Source organism: Oncorhynchus kisutch, linkage group LG4, assembly GCF_002021735.2.
Source record: "Oncorhynchus kisutch isolate 150728-3 linkage group LG4, Okis_V2, whole genome shotgun sequence".
NCBI classification, from domain to species: domain Eukaryota; kingdom Metazoa; phylum Chordata; class Actinopteri; order Salmoniformes; family Salmonidae; genus Oncorhynchus; species Oncorhynchus kisutch.
In genome coordinates this window covers 76138779-76157207 of record NC_034177.2, presented here as the reverse complement: position 1 = coordinate 76157207, position 18429 = coordinate 76138779, and the positions used below count along the sequence as shown (strand labels likewise).

The following is an 18429-nucleotide window of genomic DNA, read 5'->3' as shown; positions in this document are numbered from 1 at the left end:
ATATGGCCTATGATGGGACCAGAATTATTCTAATCAGGTCACATGTTTTTAAACAAACTCCTGGCCTCGGGGAGGATGAAAACCCTGTCCAATTGCAGCAACCTTGTACTTGTTCATATGAATTATTTGTTAAAGAAGGACTGAGGGGGTCACCTATACACAGACAGAGAGAAAGTAACATGATTGGACAATAGCTAGCACTCAAAGAGCTGAGCTTGCTTTATGCAGGTTTGCATTGTGTAGGCTTGCCTAATGCAACTATAAGCCTAATAAAAAAAATACCCAGTCTATGTCAGCTATTGTGTTTATTAATTCATTCCAGTTAATCATTTTGGTAGCCTAGTCAGCCCAAGTTTGAATATAAAACAAATGTGATCCCATTATTTCCTTCTAACACAAACAAATGGTCTATGAAGACACAACGTTACCTCTTCATGTACCATGGCCACAGGGACAGGGTTAGGGTTAGGAGACTGTATGCAGCTGCTGTTCTTAGTAGAGGTCGACCGATTAATCGGAATGGCCGATTCAAGTTTTCATAACAATCGGAAATCGGTAATTTTGGGCGCCGATTTGCCGATTAAATTTATTTTTATTTTTATACCTTTATTTAACTAGGCAAGTCAGTTAAGATCACATTCTTATTTTCAATGACGGCCTAGGAACAGTGGGTTAACTGCCTTGTTCAGGGGCAGAACGAGAGATTTTCACCCTGTCAGCTCGGGGGACCCAACCTTGCAACCTTACAGTTAACTAGTCCAATGCAATAACGATCTGCCTCTCTCTCGTTGCACTCCACAAGGAGACTGCCTGTTACGCGAATGTAGTAAGCCAAGGTAAATTGCTAGCTAGCATTAAACTTATCTTATAAAAAACAATCAATCATAATCACTAGTTAACTACACATGGTTGATGATATTGCTAGATATTATCTAGCGTGTCCTGCGTTGCATGTAATCTGACTGAGCATACAAGCATACAAGTATCTAAGTATCTGACTGAGCGGTGGTAGGCAGAAGCAGGCGCGTAAACATTCATTCAAACAGCACTTTCGTGCGTTTTGCCAGCAGCTCTTCGTTGTGCATCAAGCGTTGCGCTGTTTATGACTTCCTACCTATCAACTCCCGAGATGAGTCTTGTGTAACCGAAGTGAAATGGCTAGCTAGTTAGCGGGCGCTAATTGTCGTTGTGTTGCTGGTTCGAGCCCAGGGCGGAGCGAGGAGAGGGACGGAAGCTATACTGTTACACTGGCAATACTAAAGTGCCTATAAGAACATCCAATAGTCAAAGGTTAATGAAATACAAATGGTATAGAGGGAAATAGTCCTATAATTCCTATAATAACTACAACCTAAAACTTCTTACCTGGGAATATTTAAGACTCATGTTAAAAGGAACCACCAGCTTTCATATGTTCTCATGTTCTGAGCAAGGAACAGAAATGTTAGTTTTCTTACATAGCACATATTGCACTTTTACTTTCTTCTCCAACACTTTGTTTTTGCATTATTTAAACCAAATTAAATGTTTCATTATTTACTTGAGGCTAAATTGATTTTATTGATGTATTATAAAGCTAAAATAAGTGTTCATTCAGTATTGTTGTAATTGTCATTATTACAAAAAAAAAAACTATTCTAAAAATTGTCAGATTAATCGGTATCGGCTTTTTTGGTCCTCCAATAATCGGTATCGGCGTTAAAAAAAATCATAATCGGTCGACCTCTAGTTCTTAGTAGTCAACAGTTGATCAGACTGAAAAATCATCTATTTTCCATTAAATGTGTAGCCTGGCGAAAGTAAACCCAGCACAGGACACAAACTAATGTGGGGTTGTTTATTCTGTCGAAATTACATTGAAAATAGGATAATGTAGAAGGGATATCACCACAAGATGAAGTCACCATAAAGTAAAGTGCAGTCTAAATCACAATCAAATGAAATAAATATGTTAGTAAAGTGCATAAAAATAATCTGAGTACAATAAGTGAAAAGTGATATGCATAAACGGTAGTGGCTCTGCTTCCAATAGAAAAACACAATAAAATACAGAGACCACAATGTTCACAGTTAGAATGGACTTTATAATATTTAAAATATCTGGGTACAAGGTGTCCATAAATAAAATGACATTCTGCATGAAAAACAAAAATACATTTAGTCATAAAACAATATGAATAGTTACAAAAATACTGTCCAGGTGATACCCTAACCCCACATAGAACAGTAGGTCCTCATCTCACCCATACAGCACTGGGGGAAATGCTACAATTCAAAAATGTTACAAAATACAACACCCTGAAGCATTACAAGAAATAGAATGTAATTCTGATAATTACTCAGGCTTCAAATAATGTTATCATCAACTCCACAACGTGGTTTCGAGAGCACTTGTATTCAGCTAGCAAGAAGCTAACATCCTCATGTCAACCTGAAAGTATCAACAGGCTAACATGACCATCTGGCATAAATATTACAAAATAAACTCTAATACACTACAGATGATGCAAAATATGATGTATTCTGGTACAAGAGTAAGATAAAAAAAGTATTATTTACCCATCTAAAGTAATGTTGGACCCACAATGGATTTCAACAGCTGTACAGTGTAATTGCTTGCTCTCACTCTTACACACTGCACATGCACAATCCCATAACCGCTTACACACTGCACATGCACAATCCCATAACCGCTTACACACTGCACATGCACAATCCCATAACCGCTTACACACCTTATTTATGGATCTCCTAAAGCGACAGTGTCATCTAGTGGATATAAATGAATAACGCTACGCGCTTTTAACACCTGGCGACAAATACATGTCAATTTGATCATGTTTAGGTGTAGCGTGCTACATTTATGTAAACAGATTTTGCTTGTGTCTGTCGGGAGAGATGTGTTATAATTTTTGAAAAATTGATAAGCTACTAGAGGAAGGTGGAGAGATTTGTGCCCAATGGTCCATTCATTTCTATGGAGGACTGCTCCTACTGGGGAGTGCCAATATGTCCCACCGGTGGGTGGCTTCAAAGCCTCTCACTGGACAATGCATACTGTAGCATTAGCAATTTAGGGTTTATATACATCCTTGGATGTTCCCAGCCTGCACAACCTGCAATTTCTGTGAACGTGATTGGTCAAGACATGCACAGAGAATGCAGTTTTTGTAGAGTTTTTAGATAAATGCTGAAAATAAGGTCTGTGGTAAACACAGGCTTATGAGATCTTTTTAGTTGTATTCTATGACATAATCTTCATCACCTAACGTCACTTTTGGTGAATTTTTAAGTAATAAAAAAGCACATAAACCACAAAAAGGCTTTACATTCATAAAGGTTACGATAACTGACTGCTATTATCTCATAGAACAAAACGTATATGATATCCTAAACCTGTGTTAACTTATTTTCAGCGTTTATTCCAAAACCCTATTCTTTCCCCATTCATTTTTTCCTTTGGGTGGCTTAACGAACCAGAGGTAACCCATTCACAGATTTGAGGACTACAATCTGGCGAGTTTAATGTGAAGGACAGAGACATTGTGGACGAGTTGGCAAATCATGAGACAAATCACACACAAAAAAACACACTTTTCCCCACTTTTTATGATTTTTCCCTCAATATTTTCATTAATGGTATACTTTGGGATTTTGGTAATTAAGCACTTTAACTACTTCCTTACAGTCAGATGAACTCATGGATACCATTGTTATGTATCTGCATCCAGTATGAAGGAAGTTAGAGGTAGTTTTGCTAACAAGTGTTAGCACAATGACTGGAAGTCTAAGATATCAACTAAATGTTAACAGTTACCATAGACTTCCAGTTATTGGGCTAACACTAGCTAGCAATTGCACTTATGCGAATTAGCAACTTCCTTCAAACTGCACACAGGGACATAAAATCGTACCACACGCCCCCGCATCAAGGCGGTGGGGGCGAAAATTCTCTGGGGCCCCTAACCCCCCCCCCCCCTTTCAGATAGCATATGAACATGTCATAAGCCATGGCAGAAATGTTTAGAATTATAGGAAGTTAGCAGTAAAACTGCTACCTTTTCTCTGAGCCTCGTGGCAAGATGTGGAGAACAGCACAGAATTAGCTTTAAATGTTCTAAATTCTCTCAGCCTCATTGCAAAATGTGCAGAATAGCATGACATCAGCTATAAAACTGCAATGTTTCTCTCTGCCCAATGACAATATGTGTAGAATTGCAGGAAATAAGCGTTAAAACAGAAACATTTTCTCTCAGCCTCATGGCAAAATGTGCAATAGCATGAGATTAGCTATGAAACTGCAGATTCTTCTCCTGACTCACTCACATCCTTTAACACAGGATCATTTAATCATCAACCTGAGGGGAAATGCGGCTGTTACACTGGGAAACTAAGATGATTAGGGCTGCCATTTTGTTAGTTTGTTAGTTTTCAAATGGATGAGGGTTTCGGAAGAGAGTGTGTTTGTGGAGGGTGGTTGTGGCTCTCAGGGTCATAGACTTCATCTTCATCACCAGCAACTAACTCTAGACTCACAGTACTTTGAATTGCCTACACACCTGGGCCAAAATGTGACTGAAGTTTCAAAGGATTTGGACACACTGTACAGTACATACTGTAGAGCTCAAAGCCTGGTTCAGGGTTTGCCTTATTTATGAATTGGGGAACGGGCATCAGACAGTCTCTCGCAGGACAAGATGTCTCAGGTGGACCTGGTTCCCATAGCAAAACCTCCAGACACAACAGGGAAAGAGAGGGAGACAGAGGGCTGAATCCAAGGACATGCTAGCCTCCAGGCGTCACAACACTGAAGGACAGCTAGCCTTAACGGCCAGCAAAATGGCTGAGTGTCCATGGAGACAGAGGGAGAGTGTCCACACAGTGACAGAGGGAGAGAATGGATATGTGTGTGTAAAAGAGAAAGAGTCAAAGCCAGTGTGTATCTTATATCTTTTCTATCCATCTTTAATCTCGGAAGATAATTTTTTACTATACTGTACCTCAGAGAGGCACACCATAAACCGATCAGGTATCAATTCAAATCTCTTCAGCTCATAGGAGGTGGCTATCCGTCAAGACATTGATTTTTGCACAAAAAGAAATGAGAACACTTAAATTGGAAATAAATAATGTCATATTCTGTTTTATTTCCAAAGCCATATACCAGTACCATTTGTATTCTCAAACTCTGAACATGATGCGATCCCTCAGCACATTGATACAGTAATTCATGGTGTCACACACAATAGGAGAGTCAGGGCTGGTGTTTTCCCTCTCTTATTGCACCATTATAAACGTAGAAAACTGTTTAACTGACAGCCAGAAAATGTATTGACCTCTCAAAGGTAAAACACAACTTCCCAGGAACAGCACACTTTGAAAATGGAGTTTGAGGAATGAGGAATGAGACATTTTCGAAACACCACTTTACCCACGTGTGTCTCTTGCCCAACCCATTGGTTTCTGGGACTAATAAGACGGTCTAGAATGAATTTCCATTCTAAAAATCGTTGGAAATGTCCTCAGACCTAGACTCATTGCGGAGGACAAACTAACGTCCGTGGGCGTGGCATAGCGTTTGACCGGAGCAAGGAGTTTGGGTAGCCAGACAAGGGCAATGCCTCACCTGATATCTCAACCAGAGTAGTTGTGACAGTAGCAGTTCACTTCTCTCGCCAACAGCAACTGAGGGTCAGCTTCCGGAATGATCAAGTACAGTTGTTGAAATAACCATGGAGTCTCATCTATCAGTACAGGGCACCACAGTAATTCACAGTTACCCACAGTATGTAGTCTACGAGATGGTATTTTTGTTTGTTCCCCTTGTTTGCTATTCTTAACTACAGTTCCAAACTTTGAACACCTTTACACAGGTCTTGCAGGTAGACAGAGATTTTCTATCTCCTCAGGAACCCCAGATATTTCACAGTTGTGTGAACTCGCTCACCTGATTCACCTAATCTAAGGCTATGTTGAATACATTGTGCTAGCTCTGAAATTGTTCAAATACATGGAATGGCTGGGAGTCACTGAGGAGAGTTTTGAAAACCACTGCATTAGAAGACGATTAAAGTCAATAGTTACAGTGAATTGCCAATTCAAAGAAACTGGTAAGTTACTGCTGAAAAATGTACTTTTCTTTATATGTACAGTATGGCAGCATTCTTTTACCACTGGGGGACTCACAAAGGTTTGGCCTTGACAGGCTTGTCTGGATACCTGGGTGTGTGAGGAGGCAGTGACATGATCATGGGACAACATGTCAGCCAACCAGAAGTGTAGTCTCTGAGAAGGTATTTTTTCCCCCTTTTGTTTTTTACTACAGTTCAGGTGAAGAACTTAGAATGCCTTTACAAAAGCCTTGCAGTTAGAATGACTGACTTTGTATTGAAACCATTGACATTGAAGGACAATTATAGTCATCAGTTAGAGTGAACTGCATATTCAAAGAGACTTCTGGATGTTTTTCTTTCTCTCTATACTGGCATGTGCGTCAGCATTCTTTCACCACAAACTCACAAAGTCTCACATAAGGCTCCAGAATAGCCTTAACCAACTACCTTTGATACCTTGGTGGGTGTGGAGGCAATACCATGAATAACGAGGCAATGGCAGAGGCACCGTGGGACAACATGTCAGCTAACCAACAACATGTCAGCCAACCGACACGAGGGGCTTTTTCCAGGGAGAGCAGCTTTAGGGAGTCTGCATTTTTTTGTGGTCTTTTCTGGGCTATTTTAGTCGTTTTTGCCTCTTTACGCATTTACCTGCAGACAGGTGGAGGGACTATGTTGGCATGTTGAGTGTTCTTCAGGGAGGTGTGGGGTGGAAGGGAAGTAGGATGACCGGCAGGTCACAGGTACCCCACTGGCTGCACCTGCCTCTCCGTCTGGCCACAATCACACAGAGACATCAGGGAGCAGCCACCTATGTCAGAGGAGGCTGCTGAGGGGAGGACGGCTCATAATAATGGCTGGAATGGAGTGAATAGAATGGTATCAAACACATGGTTGCCATGAGTTCTATACCATTCCATTTATTCCGTTCCAGACATTATTATGAGTCGTACTCTCCTCAGCAGCCTCCCCTGACCTATGTACACACTGCCATATTGTTCTACCAAGGCTCTGCGTCGGCCAGCCCACACTGGTACAGGGGAGATGGCATTCGCAAATGTCACCTCCAGCTGAATAACAAATTGAACTTTTGTTCTGCCAACGACTCTCCAGTGAAAAATATAGATTTTATTTTTCTTTGTGTTGCTATTCTATGTGTAGGATCACTCTTATATGATGGCCTTCCCGCACTGTTGCAGTGCACCAATGAGACACAGGAGTTCCATTTTTAGGTTTAGATTGGTACAATATGTTCTACAGATCTGAGTTCAGTTCCAACTGGGTGAACGGCACCAGGACGCCATCTGGTTGTGCTGTCAATATTAAATAGCTTGTCTCGTTATAATTAGTGATGCTCTTTTATGCTGTGATGTTGCCTTACTGCCACACCTCTGGATTTAGATAGATGTTGCTGTACACATTTGTTATTTTCAAAATGAATCTGAAGATGAAAGGCAATGACAAGACATCATGAATAACTATAATACAAATATACATAAAGTACAGCATATCCAGGTAGGCCTGCAGTACAGCTTTCCTTTTCTCTCTATTCACAGGTACAATACATCAACAGCGTTTTCATAGAATACTCATTCTGTTGCGTTACTCTCCATATCACTGTGTATTGAAGGGAGATCTCTAGAAGGGAGGCTGAGGTCTCAGGATCGCTGACTGAGAAATGATGCAATGACATCCCTCTTTAAAATGATGAGATTAAGCTCAGATCTCCCAGATCCCTTGGTATTCCACTATGCAGCGTAATTAATCTTACCTCTGACAGTACGCTCAGGAGATAGATAACATCTCCACTGCGGCAAAGCCATTGGTGTTAGGAGTGTTTCAGCCACTTATTCATGTATACCAATATGTTTCTCTGGGGCTACCCCCCACTGTCCTAAGTGATGACGATTTTTCCACCATAGTTCAAACTATATGACACACAGACTAAAATGTACATTACAATAAAATGTACACATTTTCCTTATAAATGTAAATAGTACGTTTGTGCTGCATGGATTCTCAGGGAACCATTTACACAACACAACTGTATACATGGCAACAAAATTGTGTGTCCACTAAGCTCCACAGTCAAAACTGCAGAAACAATCTTCCACTTTTTGTAAACTGAGATGTAGGCAAAAGTCTTCTGCCGGGATGTCTCACTACGCACTGATATCTTTCACGGAGAGTAATATACACTAGAAATCATGTAATTCATGGTGCGTTTTTCGAGCATGGGAAATAAGTTACGGAGTCTATGGGTGCAGTCTACTCTGTGTCAGCTTGGATTATGCCCAGAGCATGTGTCTACTGACGCTAAGTGACGTGAATACAGGGGGCTATTGGATCTTCCTTACATAAAACAACAAGTCATAGACAATGCTACTTTATGCTGTGGCAGGATGCTAACGTGCAACTGTTTCTAATAGCTTTCTCTCTCTCCCTCCCTCCCCTGTTGTCCATGTCTTCTCTCCTCTCCTCACTGGAACAGCAGATCACTTGGGCATTGAGTTTATGGGTAAGAAAGCTTCTTCCTTTTTCACACTGCTATGAGTCATGTGTTCTGAAATCAAGTTGTGCACCCACTACGTTTGTAATGTTTATGAACCGTACTTATATGACTGGCATACCTTTCACGTTTGTTTGTTTTCCACCTTTTGAATTATATATCATATTTCTATTTTATACATAACTATACATTTTGTTTGTTTCGATGAGAACTTTTCACTATCCCATAATGTATGTAATGCAATTTAGAGGAGAGCAATTTTCTCAAAGTCCTTCACACAGAGGGCTATGGCAACTCCCCTTCACCTCTCCCTCTCCCTCTCCCTCTCCCTCTCCCTCTCCCTCTCCCTCTCCCTCTCCCGCTCTGAAGTTCCCCCTTAGAATACTAATGTTCCAGTCTCCTTGGAAACAGCAGAGAACAGAGAGGCAGGAGACAGTGAGGGAGATTTAATACTGTTGGCACGGTAACTAACAGCATCCTTGCACACTGGCACTGCCTGTACGTGTGTCTGTGGGGTCTTGACGGGAGAGCACATCCCCATTCTGCCAGCCTTTCTCCATTTGGCATTGGTGTAAATCATGGGCAAAAGAGCTGTAGTTAATGACATTGTACTGTGAGACATTGTTAATGACTCTCCTTCATATAAACACAGCTGGTGTACTCAGAAGACCATAGATACCTGGGAAATAGAGGTATCTGCCCAACGAAGTATGGATGAACCATAACATCTATATCAGTGTATATACAGTGCATTCGGAAAGTATTCAGACCGCTTTCCTTTTCCACATTTTGTTACATTCCAGTCTTATTCCAATTTTTTTATATATTTTTTTTTATATCCTCATCAATCTACACACAATAACCAATAATGACAAAGAAAAACAGGCTTTTAGAAAGGTTTGCAAATATCTTAATTACATAAGGTTTAAGACCATTTGCTTTGTGACTGGAAATTGAGCTCAGGTATATCCTGTTTCCATTGATCATCCTTGAGATGTTTATACAACTTCCTTGGAGTCCACCTGTGGTAAATTCAATTGATTGGATATAATTTGAAATATCTGTCTATATAAGGTCCCACAGTTGACAGTGCATGTCAGAGCAAAAGCCAAGACATGAGTTTGAAGTTGCGTTCTCAGCCCTCTCCTGTACTCCCTGTTCACCCATGACTACGTGGCCATGCACGCCTCCAACTCAATCATCAAGTTTGCAGACGACACTACAGTGGTAGGCTTGATTACCAACAACGACGAGACGGCCTACAGGCAGGAGGTGAGGGCCCTCGGAATGTGGTGTCAGGAAAATAACCTCACAATAAACGTCAAAAAACAATGGAGATGATCGTGGACTTCAGGAAACAGCAGATGGAGTTTTAAGTTAAGTTCCTCTGCATACACATCACGGACAAACTGAAATGGACCACCCACACATACAGCGTGGTGAAGAAGGCGCAACAGCGCCTACTCAACCTCAGGGTGCTGAAGAAATTTGGCTTGTCACCAAAACACTCAATAACTTTTACAGATGCACAATCGAGAGCATCCTGTCGGGCTGTATCACCGCCTGGTACGGCAACTGCTCGCCCACAACCATAAGGCTCTCCAGAGGGTAGTGAGGTCTGCACAACGCATCACCTGGGGCAAATTACCTGCCCTCCAGGACACCTACACCACCCGATGTCACAGGAAGGCCATAAAGATCATCAAGGAGAACAACCACCCGAGCCACTGCCTGTTCACTCCGCTTTCATCCAGAAGGCGAGGTCACTACAGATGCATCAAAGCTGGGACCGAGAGACTGAAAAACAGCTTCTATCTCAAGGCCATCAGACTGTTAAACAGCCATCACTAACATTGAGTGGTTGCTGCCAACATACTGACTCAAATCTCTAGTCACTTAATAATAAAAAAATGGATGTAATAAATGTATCACTAGTCACTTTAAACAATGCCACTTTATATAAGGTTTACATACCCTACATTACTCATCTCATATGTATATACTGTACTCTACACTATCTACTGCATCTTGCCTATGCCGTTCTGCCATCGCTCATCCATATATTGATATGTACATATTCTTATTCATACCTTTACACTTGTGTATATAAGGTAGTTGTTGTGAAATTGTACCGGCAATATTAAAGCTGATCACCCCGCCTCCCCCCAAATAAAAGGGGGGAAAATGAGACAGCAGCAACATTTCATTTTGCCCATGTCCTTCTTAAGAGGGGAGCATGTATCTGGCAGCTATTTACAATGCGTTTGGAAAGTATTCAGCCTTTTTGACTTTTTCCACATTTAGTTACTTTATAGGCTGACGTGTCTTTGGCTATGCCGGATTAAGTGATATGACATGCTATTCTATAAAATAATTTCTCTGTAATTAATATTACCTGACTAAGCTAATCAGGTAAATAATTTACTAGAATGTCGGGGCACCTCGAAATAATGTTTATAGAGCTGTTATCTTCCGAATAAACTCTTAAAGACCGAGTAATCTTTTACATCAATAGCAGTCAATATTTAATCGTCACCTTGTTTTTGGTCTCATCTGAAAGTTGTAAATTCTTGGTTATCTTCACGAACCCTGGCTAGCAAGTTGAATCAGCAATACAAACTTTGGTTTAATTATTTATTTACGAAATACCTAAATAATCACACAGCATTACATAAACACAGAATGGATCATACATTGATGACTAATTATGTCCTACAAGAAAACATCCCTGGGGGATGGAACCTGTATGACGGCTGATTACACAAAGAAAGGGGGTTGGGCTTTAATGAAAGAGCGGGAGGACTGAAGAACAAAGGGAGAAGCTATGCTATCGTAAATACAGAATCTTATGCATTTTAAATAACCGCCCATTTGGAAAAGGAAAATGCAATAAATATTTACTCTGAGCTGTGCTTCAATAGGTTGGTTGTAGATGGAAGGCCATGTTGCCCAACAGAGATCTTCCTTGTCCTTTGAAGAGTGTCTCTGGTGGTAAACTGGATACGTTGTAGTATCGTTGTTGTGTGATAGACTGGATACGTCGTCCATCCTTTCCTAGCCCACATTTACAGCGGCCGCTGCTAACTCAATGGCTAGGAGGTATCACTTCTGGAGCGAATAAGAGTTCAAAGTTCATACCAAGTTGCCATACTTTTAGCTCATGCTATATTCTGGCTGGTATAGTCAAAATTCATCCTTTCGGCATGTTGATCATCATCTTCACGTTGAAATGTTATGCAAATTTTGTTAGGTTATTATCTGAGCCCTTTCAACGTGGGGACCGTCGTCCTCTCGTCCTCGGAACACACAGTTACATTTTCATCAAGGGCTTTATATAGGAGGGGAGAGAAGGGTGTGTTTCATAGTTTATAACCAATGTCTCTTCACATGGGCGGGGCCACTGAGTGAGCAGAGATTTTACCTTATGAAAACCCAATTCTCTCATTTGGAAGCTAAAATTACATTTCATTTTTTCACAAATAGTTTCATATTTAAACATTTAAATTGCACAATAATACCATGTAAATCTTGTAACTATAATGTGTAGACTTTCCAAGATACAGTTTATGTCATCCGATCATTAGTAAGAATGTCTCAGACGCCAACTGATCTGGCATCATATTCATTAAGTACCAATGCATATTTTCAACTGGTTGGATTACCGAAATATGGTTCCTTTGACCTCTGGGGGGGGACCCAGAGGTCAACCCAGAGGTCAACATCATGACAAGGCTTATTCTAAATGGATTAAGTAGTTTATTTTAATTTGATCAATCTACACACAATTCCCTATAATGACCAAGCAAAAACAGGCATTTAGACATTTTTGCAAATGTATTAAAAATAAAAACTGAAATATCACATTTACATAAGTATTCAGACCCTTTACCCAGTACTTTTTCAGGCACCTTTGGCAGCAATTACAGCCTTGAGTTTTCTTAGGTATGACGCTACAAGCTTGCACACCTGTATTTGGGGTGTATCTCCCACTCTTCTCTGCAGATCCTTTCAAGCTCTGTCAGGTTGAATGGGGAGCATCGCTGCAAAGCTATGTTCAGGTCTCTGCAGAGATGTTCGATTGGGTTCAATTCCGGGCTCTGGCTGGGCCACTCAAACACATTCAGAGACTTGTCCCGAAGCCACTCCTGCGTTGTCTTGGTTGTCTGCTTAGGGTTGTTGTCCTTTTGGAAGATTAACGTTCACCCCAGTCTGAAGTCCTGAGCACTCTGGAGCAGGTTTTCATCAAGGATCTCTCTGTTCTTTGCTCCGTTCATATTTCGCTCGATCCTGACTAGTCTCCTAGTCCCTGCCGCTTAAAAACATCCCCACAGCATGATGCTACCACCACCATGGTTCACCGTAGGGATGATGCCAGGTTTCCTGCAGACGTGACGCTTGGCATTCAGGCCAGAGAGTTCAACCTTGGTTTCATCAGACCAGAGAATCTTGTTTCTCATGGTCTTAGAGGCCTTTAGGTGCCTTTTGGCACTCCAAGCGGGGTGTCATATGCCTTTTACTGAGGAGTGGCTTCTATCTGGCCACTACTATAAAGGCCTGATCGGTGGAGTGCTGTAGAGATGGTTGTCCTTCTGGAAGGTTCTCCCATCTCCACAGAGGTACTCTGGTGCTCTATCAGAGTGACCATCGGGTTCTTGGTCACCTCCTTGACCAAGGCACTTCTCCCCCAATTGCTCAGTTTGGCTGGGCGGCCAACTGTAGGTTTTAGGAGTCTTGGTGGCTCCAAACTTCTTTCATTTAAAAATGATGGATACCACTATGTTCTTGGTGACCTTCAACCCTGAGGAATTGTTTTGTACCCTTCCCCAGCTCTGTGCCACTATGAAATCCTGTCTCGAAGTTCCTCTGACTATTCCTTCGACCTCGTGGCTTGGTTTTTGCTCTGACATGCACTGTCAGCTGTGGGAACTTATATAGACAGGTGTGTGCCTTTCCAAATCATGTCCAATTAACAGAATTTACCACAGGTGGGCTCCAGTCAAGTTGTAGAAACATCTCAAGGATGATCAATGGAAACGAGGTGTACCTGAGCTCAATTTCAGATCTCATAGCAAAGGGTCTGAATACTGATGTAAATACATTTTAAATGTTTTATAAATATCTAAAAAACTGTTGTTGTTTTTTGCTTTGTCATGATGTGGTATTGTGTGTAGATTGATGAAGGGAAATTGATTTAATCCATTTTAGAATTAGGCTATAACGTAACGGAATGTGAAAAATATGTGTGACGGCATTAAAGAAAGTGTTTTTAGCTCATTGTGCTGATTGTCTCATATGTGGTGTCCTTGTTCAATAAGGATCACCGACCAGTGTTAATCAGCAAAGAACAAAATGTTCTAATCTGGTAGAGCTTCGTTAGAATTCTCCTCTCTAATTTAGTCCACTTCAATGTTATGCAGTTCACCTGAGGCAGGACCATCAGACAGCTCTCTAATTCCTCTGGGTTAACCCTGTGAAATCAACCATTTGTAGTGGGTCACAAGGGAAGACACCACAAACAGCATTTTAACAGAAGAGCCAGAGAGACTGAGGGGGATGGAGAGATTGCAGTAAGAGAGAGAGAGAGGGACAGAAAGAGAGAGAGAGAAGGAAGGAGAGAGAGAGAGAGAGAGAGAGAGAGAGAGAGAGAGAGAGAGAGAGAGAGAGAGAGAGAGAGAGAGAGAGAGATTTTAAATGTCTCTATTCGTTTGTTTACTGTTGGTTTTTTATTGTTTATTTCACTTTTGTTTATGATCTATTCCACTTGCCTTGGCAATGTAAACATGTGTTTTCCATGCCAATAAAACCTTTTGAATAGAATTGAGAGAGAGAAAAGCTAGAATGAGGAAAGATCCAGACGATGGGACAGAAACAAAGGAATGCAGAGAAACAGGAGTGGGAAACAGAAGGAGATGGGTAGTGGGAGTAGAAGGAGGAGAGAGAGGAAGAAGGAGATGGGTAGTGGGAGTAGAAGGAGGAGAGAGAGGAAGAAGGAGATGGGTAGTGGGAGTAGAAGGAGGAGAGAGAGGAAGAAGGAGATGGGTAGTGGGAGTAGAAGGAGGAGAGAGAGGAAGAAGGAGATGGGTAGTGGGAGTAGAAGGAGGAGAGAGAGGAAGAAGGAGATGGGTAGTGGGAGTAGAAGGAGGAGAGAGAGGAAGAAGGAGATGGGTAGTGGGAGTAGAAGGAGGAGAGAGAGGAAGAAGGAGATGGGTAGTGGGAGTAGAAGGAGGAGAGAGAGGAAGAAGGAGATGAGTAGTGGGAGTAGAAGGAGGAGAGAGAGGAAGAAGGAGATGGGTAGTGGGAGTAGAAGGAGGAGAGAGAGGAAGAAGGAGATGGGTAGTGGGAGTAGAAGGAGGAGAGAGAGGAAGAAGGAGATGGGTAGTGGGAGTAGAAGGAGGAGAGAGAGGAAGAAGGAGATGGGTAGTGGGAGTAGAAGGAGGAGAGAGAGGAAGAAGGAGATGGGTAGTGGGAGTAGAAGGAGGAGAGAGAGGAAGAAGGAGATGGGTAGTGGGAGTAGAAGGAGGAGAGAGAGGAAGAAGGAGATGGGTAGTAGGAGTAGAAGGAGGAGAGAGAGGAAGAAGGAGATGGGTAGTGGGAGTAGAAGGAGGAGAGAGAGGAAGAAGGAGATGGGTAGTGGGAGTAGAAGGAGGAGAGAGAGGAAGAAGGAGATGGGTAGTGGGAGTAGAAGGAGGAGAGAGAGGAAGAAGGAGATGGGTAGTGGGAGTAGAAGGAGGAGAGAGAGGAAGAAGGAGATGGGTAGTGGGAGTAGAAGGAGGAGAGAGAGGAAGAGAGAGATCTTACATACAGGTAAAGGAGGTTTGCTACTCCAGGCCCTCAGTCGGTGGGGAATGTAATAATCTTTGATTTTGTTGGGCAATAAAAATCATTTGCATGCCAATGGAGGCCATTCCCACAGCAGACTGCTACCTACATCCATTGTGAGCCACGGATTCCAACTGGCAGTGACAAGGAGTGAAGAAGTGACAGATTGCTTCATTGTGCCTTTTACTCTGTTTGCTTAGGTTGTTTGTTTGCTTGATCCCTGCCATGCGTATGGGGCTCAAAATGATAACTGTGAAGGAAATGTCATGTTGCCCTCTGAGGCACAGGTTCAAAATGGACACAGGGGACAAGGAGAGATAACCTGGCTCCTACAGCTCTGCTATTGTAACTTTGATTACAATCACTCAAACTGCACTTGCAAGTCAAATGCTCTCCGCAAAGAGAATCTGTGTCTGTGTGTGTGTGTGTGTGTGTGTGTGTGTGTGTGTGTGTGTGTGTGTGTGTGTGTGTGTGTGTGTGTGTGTGTGTGTGTGTGTGTGTGTGTGTGTGTGTGTGTGTGTGTGTGTGTGTGTGTGTGTGTGTGTGTGTGTGTGTGTGTGTGTGTTGAGTGGGGTTGGATTCTTTGATGTGACTCATGGAGTGAGAGTGAAATGTCAGTCTCCTCTGTCATTATCCAGTTAAAGAAAGTTATCTACAAGAAGGAGGAGTTGATGCCATCAAAAGCCAAAGTCCCCATCCCTGTTTAACTGACACGTCATGACCACAGGAGGCTTCACTGAGTGGAAAACATACAGTAAATAGCAATGACTTCTGGACAGTTCTGTTCATGCACCCAGGTCAAAGAAACAATGGAGTGGCAATGATGTGAGTGCTTACACATGTCGGCATGTGTTAGCTTTTCTGTTCTTCCTGTTGTCTCAAGTCCTTTAATGGCAAGGGGGAGAAGTTTGCTGTCTGTCAACTGGAACTAGGAACAGCAGGGGCTCTGTGATTAAACTGCTTTGGGTTTCTCTCTTATTTCCATGTGTGAAACACATCACTGTTTCACAGTCATAGGGAAGGGTGTTAGACACAGTGGAGAGAATTGACACAGATACAAATACTACCGTTCATATTCATGCCCCTACTTAAGGAAGTATTTATAGTTGTTAGCTACATATTTATTCCAGCATAGTTGCATGTTATTAGTAGAATAATGTTTGTAATATCAATGTTGTAATATGTTTCTCTCATATTGATTTATTTCCAAACATATAGGCCTAAGCTATGTGATTAAAGGGCTTAGGCTTTGTGATTAGTTTCAGCAGAAAGTATGGGTACCTGACATTTCCTAATCATATATGATATGATATCAACCACAGAGGAAAAGTAAAATATTCATATTATAATAATGTTATGTATCGTATAACAGAATCAGAGTTTTCAGGATGCGCCCTACCACATGCTAGCGGTGTAAAGCTCGCCTCCATTGTACTCTAGAGCAGGGGAAATGCGTTCTCTGGCGTGATGAATCACGCTTCTCCATCTGGCAGTCTGACGGACAAATCTGTGTTTGGCTGATGCCAGGAGAACACTACCTGCTCCAATGCATAGTGCCAACTGTAAAGTTTGGTGGAGGAGGAATAATTATTTTTTTCCATGGTTCAGGCTCCTTAGTTCCAGTGAACGGAAATCTTAACACTACAACACACAATGGCTTTCTAGACGATTCTGTGCTTCCAACTTTGTGGCAACAGTTTGGGGAAGGCCCTTTCCTGTTTCAGCATGACATTGCCCCCATGCACAAAGTGAGGTCCATACAGAAATGGTTTGTTGAGATTGGTGTAGAAGAACTTGACTGCCAGCACAGAGCCCTGATCTCAACCCCATCGAACACCTTTGGGATGAATTGGAATGCCGAATGTGAGCCAGGCCTAATCTGACAACATCAGATGCTCTAATGCTCTTGTGGCTGAATGGAAGGAAGTCCCCGCAGCTACGTTCCAACTTCGAGTGGAAAGAATTCCCAGATGAATGGAGGCTGTTGTTGCAGCAAAGGGGAGACCAACTCCATATTAATGCCCATGATTTTGGAATGAGATTTTCGAAGAGCAGTTTTCCACACACTTTTATGTATATATATATATATATATATATATATATATATATATATATATATATATATATATATACACTGAGTGAACAAATCATTAGGAACGCCTGCTCTTTCCATGACATAGACTGATCAGGTGAAAGCTGAGATCCCTTATTGATGTCACTGGTTAAATCCACTTCAATCAGTGTAGATAAAGGGGAAGAGGCAGGTTAAAGAAGGATTCTTAATCCTTGAGACAATTGAGACATGGATTGTGCCATTCAGAGGTTGAACGGGCAAGACAAAATATTTAAGTGCCTTTGAACTGGGTATTGTTGTAGGTGCCAGGTGCACCGGTTTGAGTGTGTCAAGAACTGCAAAGCTGCTGGGTTTTTCACACAACAGTTTCCATTTGGGGTGTGCCATGTATAAAACAACTATCGGACTGTCGGACAAAACAACTATTATTACGGATATGGGCGATTACGAACTGATTATTTTTTGCAATTATCCGTGATCAGAATCTATTTTTTTTCCCGGATGCCAGCAACCCTCTATCTCATGTCAGTCAGTCACAGAGTTTATAAGCCATACTGTCCTGTCTTTGAGTTACTCATGTGTGTAGTCTAAATAACTCAACTGGCTAGTTTGCCTATCTGTAAAGAGCTGGCTGTACGTTGATCCTGCTGCTCTAATTGGATAGAGGGAAGCTGTATTTCTCTGTTGACTCACTCTATAATTTCGTCCAATCACTTTTCCTCACGTTATCGGTCTGATCATTTAGAATGCTGCTGCACGCTACTATGATAAATCACATGATGAGAACGTTTGCTATCAAACTATCAATGTGCATAATATCTAACAAGGGGGGCGTGTGTAGGGAAAAAACATGAAACGCTAATGCGCATTCTGACTGAGTGACAGCAAACTTAGCTGCCCACTGCAAGTTG

General features: G+C 41.8%; 1 protein-coding gene across 1 annotated transcript in view; it reads left to right on the top strand.

Annotated features, from left to right (window-relative positions):
* Window positions 1–18429, top strand: part of LOC109888995 (pro-neuregulin-3, membrane-bound isoform) — a 383055-nt gene that overhangs the window by 328890 nt on the left and 35736 nt on the right. The window contains exon 4 of the mRNA XM_031823664.1: window positions 8608–8634. Coding sequence (XP_031679524.1) covers window positions 8608–8634 — 27 coding nt within the window. The remainder of the gene's footprint in view (window positions 1–8607; window positions 8635–18429) is intronic.